The sequence below is a fragment of the Ichthyophthirius multifiliis genome (assembly GCF_000220395.1).
Source record: "Ichthyophthirius multifiliis unplaced genomic scaffold scaff_1120509250914, whole genome shotgun sequence".
Taxonomy (NCBI): Eukaryota; Ciliophora; class Oligohymenophorea; order Hymenostomatida; genus Ichthyophthirius; species Ichthyophthirius multifiliis.
Genome location: NW_004086379.1, coordinates 591 through 8,062, shown reverse-complemented (window position 1 = coordinate 8,062; position 7,472 = coordinate 591). Strand labels below are relative to the sequence as shown.

The 7,472-nt window shown below is 19.3% G+C and overlaps 1 protein-coding gene across 1 annotated transcript, besides 15 other annotated features; it reads left to right on the top strand. All coding sequences in view use genetic code 6, as the record gives it.

Moving 5' to 3' along the window:
- Window positions 1-1,152: 1,152 nt before the first annotated feature.
- IMG5_111830 (zinc finger lsd1 subclass family protein, putative) lies at window positions 1,153-6,838 on the top strand (the record flags this gene model as incomplete). Its single annotated transcript, XM_004034799.1, has 11 exons — window positions 1,153-1,281; window positions 1,351-1,762; window positions 1,863-3,191; window positions 3,270-3,383; window positions 3,979-4,013; window positions 5,061-5,113; window positions 5,177-5,251; window positions 5,374-5,557; window positions 5,891-5,967; window positions 6,079-6,521; window positions 6,638-6,838. Coding segments are annotated over 11 exons (2,853 nt in total), but the record flags the coding sequence as incomplete, so codon positions are not given.
- Window positions 3,019-3,176: a microsatellite.
- Window positions 3,046-3,174: a microsatellite.
- Window positions 3,397-3,471: a microsatellite.
- Window positions 4,266-4,308: a microsatellite.
- Window positions 4,400-4,507: a microsatellite.
- Window positions 4,402-4,454: a microsatellite.
- Window positions 4,403-4,465: a microsatellite.
- Window positions 4,449-4,515: a microsatellite.
- Window positions 4,475-4,515: a microsatellite.
- Window positions 4,979-5,033: a microsatellite.
- Window positions 5,134-5,175: a microsatellite.
- Window positions 5,689-5,745: a microsatellite.
- Window positions 5,993-6,074: a microsatellite.
- Window positions 6,550-6,605: a microsatellite.
- Window positions 6,839-6,992: 154 nt separating the features above from the next.
- Window positions 6,993-7,038: a microsatellite.
- Window positions 7,039-7,472: the final 434 nt, after the last annotated feature.

Genomic DNA, 7,472 nt, shown 5'->3' with positions numbered 1-7,472 from the left:
GGATAGAAATTGTAGAACAATCTGCCATAATAATAAAACCAATCTTGTAAAATACTGAAGAAAATTACTATTACTGTAAATTAAATGCCGATGGATATATAATAAAGTAAATAATTCTAGATGGAATTAATGAATTAATATTTAAAACTATCTATTTAATTGAAATTAAAATGGGTCGTCCCAAATTATTTTTAATAAACCATTAAAATGCTGATTACTAAGTTATAGACTTAATAAACATTAATGATTTGAATAATAATAGTAAATACACAATTTCAACCTCAAAATCCTTTAATTTATCTAATAAATATACATAAAAATATTATTCAATACATGTTATGAAAAGTTAAAATTTAATATTCAATGCTCAATATTATGCATTTTATCCAATTCCTTTTTTTGATGATAATTGTAATTAAGTCCCGATTCCAAAAAATTAAATAAATGATGTGTCAAAATATTGTTTTAATGACTAAATTGCTGCTTTCCACAGTAATGATAAAAATAATAATATTATGATTTATAAAGGGAAATAATATATTATGTCTTAATTTTCTAAAGAATTGTGTTTTATTGAAATTGATAATGATATTGTCCTTTATAAATAATCTAAGAATTAAATAGGTTTGGCTTAATTTAACTATTCTAGAGATACTGTTAATTTAAATTTAAAAGTATTAGTCAACTCATATTAATTTTACTTTTCTGATATTTTGGATTTTGGAATTGGGAAGAAAATAATTTGCTTAGGAAACAATGGAGCATGGTAATTTTACGATTTGTTTACTTTTACGCAAGTATATATGACAGATGATAGTTCGCCAATTAAATTTGGAAATTATTATGATATTTTGACTTATAAATCGGTTATTATTTTCGGAAATATTGTGTATGATATATCTTATGATTCAGCTTTAAATAGAGTTCGAGTAATCTAAAGAGTAGATTAAAAAAATAAATATTACACACTTCCTATAAATAAAAGTATGTACAGATAGTTATTTTTAAAAGGACAAGTTTTAATAGTGGATGATGAAAATCATAATGATTAATATCTCTAGATGTAAAGTGTTTAAAACATACTTTGTAGAGATAATGAGTATATAAATAGTAATCTAAAATGCATTTAATGTAATATTAATGAAATTTTAGAAGGTGATAAATGTGTAGCTTGTCCAGAAGGAACTTTTAAGCTAAATAATAGCGATAGAATATGTACTAAATGTATGAAAGGATGCATATCTTGTACTAATGGAACTTCTTGCACTAAATGTGATAAAGGTTATTATAAAAATAGTTTAAGTGGAAAATGTAACATTAATTGTAAAACTTATGAAAATAATTCTATAGAAATATGTACTTCTTGTGATCCAACTATTTTTTTGTAAACAAAAGACTCGACATGTGTTGAAGTTTGTGATAGTAATTAATATTTAGATACTAGTGTAGTTAATATGCATAAATGTATGAATTGCAATATTATATGTCTTACATGTAAAGATGCGATTTCTTGTAAATCTTGTGCAGATGGCAAATTTTTAAATACTAGTACTTTGTTACGTGAAGAATGCGATAATTCATGCGCTACTTGTGAAGATGGTACTGATAAAACTAAATGTCTGTCCTGCTCATCTCCTTTATATTTGCAATAACTGGAAAAAAAATAGCGTCACGGAATGCTATCCAGGCTATTATCTGAATTCTTCTAAAATCTGTTAAGAATGTAACATATCCTGTGCTACATGTAAAAATGGAACTTCCTGTATTAATTACAATTATGGTTCTTTCTTAAATAGAGTAAGAAAATTATGCGAATTATTATGTGATCCAAATTGCAAAACTTGTTTATATTCAAAAACTAGCTGTCTTACTTGTTATGAGCCTTAATATTTACAAACAAACGAAACTTGCGCAGATTCATGTTTACCGAACGAATATCCGGATATTACTAAAACATGTTAACCATGTGAACTAACATGTTTAACATGTGTTGATCGAAGTTCATGTTCTACATGTGCTGACGGTATGTATTTGGATTCTGTTACTAAATATTGCAATCCGTGCACTACTGTTAATTGCAAAATTTGCGATGATAATCCTTCTAATTAATGTACAGAATGCGATTAATTTTATTATCTAACTTAAGACAATAAATGCGTTAATAATTGTTAATAAGATTAACATAATACATATGGAGATGATTAAAGGAAATGTTAACCATGTAATGCGACTTGTCTTACTTGTTCAAATGCAATTTCGTGTGATTAATGTAATGTTGGTTATTATGTTAATACAAAGAGTGGTTTATGTGAAAAATGTAATGATAATTGTTAAACCTGTGAAGACGGAATAGTTGACAATTAATGCGTTACATGCAATAATCATTAGGTTCTTTTATAAACTAAGAAATGTGCTGATAATTGTGATAGTAAATAATATCTGGATGTAAATAAAATTTGCTAATAATGTGATCCCTCTTGTAACTCTTGTTCGAATTCTAATACATGTGATACTTGTGTTGAAGGTAGGTATTTGGAAATAAGTACTTCGAAATGTGAATTATGCGACTTAAATTGTAAGGCATGTATAGAAAAGGATAAATGTTAATCTTGTGTATAGAATTATTTTTTAAACTAAAATAAATAATGTAAATAAGAATGTGATTAATAAACTTTTCCAGATTCTAATGGAATTTGTTAACCATGTCCTTCTAATTGTTTAAATTGTAGATAATCTAATGAATGTACAGAATGTTTTTAGGAATTTTATTTATCTAATAGACTCTGCATTAAAGAAGTTGTTTGCTCTGGAAATACTTATTTTGAATAAAATTAATGTAAAACAGAATGTTCTAAAAAAAATTTTAAAAATTCGATGAATAATAGATGTGATCCTTGCCATGTTACATGCAAAAAATGCACAGAAGCAAATAAATGCTTGGAGTGTGAAAACGAACTTATTTTAAATGATGATGGTAAATGTGAGAAAAAATAAGTATAAGTATAAGAATAACAAATACATAAAGAAACACATGAAGAAACGCATGAAGAAACGCATAAAGAAACGCTTGAAGAAACGCTTGAAGAAACACATTAAGAAACACATTAAGAAGAAACACATGAAGAAACGCATTAAGAAATCTATATAGAAACGCATAAAGAAACACATAAAGAAACTAGTGTTATTAGTAAGTAGATATTTAAAGTATATCTAGTGATTACTATATATATATTCATAGCGTGTATAATTTGTTATTTTTTAGATAATAGGTCAAATAATATGGGAGAAGCATAATTTAAACCTAAAGTAGCAAAATCTTAAATAATAAATGTAGATAATTAGGTTGTACTGCAAGTTGGAAGTAAAGTAAATAAAAGGCAAAGGTAAAAAGTAAATTAAATAAACTAACAAATAAACTAATAAATAAACTAATAAATAAACTAATAAACAAGCTAATAAATAAAATAATAAGCAACATTAGTAAAATAGAAAACAAATAGTAATATTATTAGAACAACACTAAGAAATAAAAGAAAATATGACAATTAAACTTAAATTAATCCTATTAGAACTGAAGCAAACATGATAGGATTAGAAGATTTTCTCGCGTAACAATCTATACTAACTTAAATTACTATAAATCCTTATTATTATAATTATGACTAGAAAACATATTTTACACTTATTGCGAACGAATTTTTAGAAATATATATGTTATAAAGCAATTAAAGAAACTCAGTAATTAGAGCTCTACTTATTTATTTTAAATAATGTTTATTTATACTAATTTGTTTTTATTAATTTAAGTTTGGATATTTTATAACTGGTATTTTAATTTTAATGTGTGTATTTGTTAAAGGATTTGTAAGAAAAATTATTGAAAAATATAATTTCTTAAAGTGTTATAGATACATAGTTTCTAAATTGTTTTTTTTAGCCATTTTTTTGATATTCTTTATTTTTTTTATTTATAAATAGTGTAGTATTATTAATTATGAATATGATTAAAAATGGTATTATTGTTATTTAACAGTTCTAATAATAGATTTATTTTTAATTTAAAATATTATTTCGTTTTCTTCTTATTGTTCGAGTGTAAGAAGCATAAAAGGATTCAATGATAGATTTTAGAGGATATTAAATAATACTTTTGTTAATACAAGTATAATTTAGAAAATATAAAAAAAAGAAATGACATGATATAACATGATATGAAATAATAATGATAATATTTTTATTTTTTAATTTTATTACAATTTATTTTATTTTATATTATTTTATACTTTATTATATTTTTATATATTTTTTTCTTATAATATATTTATTAATTTCTATATTAAAAATATTTTATTTGAATTCTGTCATTTTTTATTTATATTTTAATAAATAATATTATTAATTTTATTTTAATTATTTATTAGTATTTTAATTATTTATTAGTATTTTAATTATTTATTAATATTTTTCTTTCAATTTTTATTTTATTTTTATTTTTTAATTTTATTTTATTAATTTCAAAAATATATTTTTTTTATATTTCTTTAAAACATTTGGATATTTTATTTTATTTAGAACATATTTTTTTTTAGTTTTTTGTTCTATAACACTTTTTTTATTTTGTATTTTATCATCATTTATTATAATAAGTTCTTTGTTTTATTATTTTTTTTTACATAATAATTTTTTATTATTATTTTTAAAAAAATTATATATACATTATTAGAATTTTTTTGAATGATTTTTTAAAAAAGAAAAATTTATATATACAATATACTAAATTGAATTAAATTTATTAAAAATTAAAGCAAATTAATATATATTAAATATAATATTTATTATTATTTTTACGAAAAAAATATATAAATACGCTAACTTTTAAAAATTTAAATTGAATTAAGTAATTAACTTAAAGTAAATATAATTTAAAAAATTAAATAAAAAGTTTTTAATTTATTTTTATTTATTAAATCTTAAAAAAAAATATATAAAAACAATAATTAAAAATAATAAAAAACAAAAATAAATTAATAAAAGAAAACTAAATATTTATTAATAAATAGATGTAATATAATAATAATAAAATGGCATCACTTATTTAAAGTAAAGAAGAATCGTTAAACGTTTCAAAATTATTAAAATAATTTAAATAAATAAAAAAAATTATATAAAAAAATAGGAATCGTATAGAAATTCTATTCATGCATTTCTTAATGAAAATAAAGTATATGATTGTTTACCAAAGAATTCTTAAGTAAGCTTTTAAATAAATATTTAAAAGTATTTTTGAAATATTTTTTAATTTATTAAATTTTTTTTTTTCTTTTTTTTTAATTAACACTTGATTTGTTAATTTTTATCCTATCAAAATAAAAGGTAGTTGTTATTGATAAGAATTTTTCATGTTTAGAAGCTATAAATTTAGTTGTTAAAAATGATTTTGAAGAGGCTTTAATTTGGAATTAAGATACTGCATAATTTGATGGAATTATCACATATTCAGATATTGTTAATATTATATTAAAAGGTTATAAAAATGTAGTTTTAGAACAAAATTAATGTAAATAAATAATAATACATAAAAAAAACATTTTTAATAAATTATAAAAAAGTTAATGAAAATTAAGCATAATTTTAAGATTTTAATAAATTATAAGAATTTAAAATTTTCCAAGAAGATGATTGTTTTATTAAAAATATTTATAATAAAATAAAATAAATATATTTCATAAAAAAAAAGAAATAAATGATGAAGGTGATATGGTTTTTTGCAAAAACATTAATAATGAAGTCGAAGAAGAACAAGAAATAAATAATTTAAATTTTAATAGAAATCAAAGTTAATCAATAATGAATGAATAAATTTTTTAAGCTGAATAATATTAATTTACAGAAAATCATAAATAAACTCTTTTAAAAGATCTTTAAAAATTAAATGTTAGAGGATGGCTAAGAGTTTTAAATTAAGAAGTATTATTTTATAAAAAAATAAAAAATATATATACAAATAAATATATATATATATATATATATAAATTATACTTTAGTTATATATTAATATATATAATTTATATATAATAGAAATATGAATATAAAAAATTAATAACAGTAAATTTGGAAGCTCCTTTATAAGAAGCATGTACAAAAATGATAGAATAAAAAATACATAGGATTTTAGTAATTGATAATGAGAGTTAATTAGTTGTAGGAATTCTAACTTATAAAGATATTTTACTGTTTTTGGTTAGAAATCTTACTTAAGATTTTAATAATGATTCATATAATAATTCTTATGATTTATAAATTTAAAGTATTTCCAAATAAGTTAATAGTAATTAACATGTCCTAAGCTTTAATTATAATGATTCTACTTATAATTGCTTTGATACTATGATGAATAAATGGAAAATCTCCTCTGTACCTATTACTGGAGAAAATAATGTATATAAAGGATTAATCCATAGAAGAGATATTGTTTTTATTTGGAAAAATTAAGATTTTGCAATAGTATTTTTTTAAACGGCGTTATTAATTTTACTTTTATTTAAAAATATATATATATAAATATTATAATATTTAATATATATATAATAATTATAAATTTAATAAAAAATAAAAACATTTTTTTATTTATTTTTAGTTGAGTAGACCTATAAGTGAGTTTATTTAGTTTTTAAAAGAAAAGAAATAATAATATAAACTTATGAGCTTAAATATGTGTGAGTTTTTTGAATAAACTGATTGTGTGAGAAAAATTGTTGAGAATTTATTTCTAGCTTAAGGAAATAGACTTGTTAATATAAATAAATAAAATTAATAGGTTTAAATGTTTATAACATTAAGTGATATATTTTAATATTATTTATAAGAAAATAACTGAGTATTTTTAAAATTTTTTATTAAATAATCTTAAATAAAAGATTAATAACTAAATGTTTTTATTTTTGTATAAAAAATTATTATTTTCATCATCTTTTTTATATAAGATTAAACTCATATTATTTTTATTTATAAAAATTATATTTTTTATATTTAAAAAAAAAAAAATGTTCTATAATTTAGAAAAATAAATATCAACTTAATTATTTTTTAAATATAATATTTTGATGGATTAGTATAATTCAAAAGAAAAATTGAATTTCATAATATGAACAATATTTTAAAATAAATTATTTTATTTTTATTAAATTAATCAGTTACATTTACCACATAAAAATAAAATAAATCAATTTATTAGGAAAATAATAACTCCTTTATGGTATATAAGATTAAAATTTAAATTTTGTTTGAACAAAAAAAGCAAGATTAAAGAAAACTTAAAAGAAAAAATGAGGACAAATATAGTGTAAAAAAACTTTAGTTTTTTAACAAAAAAAATCTTTATTTATTAAAATTAATTTATTTTTTTATATATAAATATAATAAAATATATTTTTATAAATTCCTTTTTTGTATTAAAAAAAAATTCAGAAAAA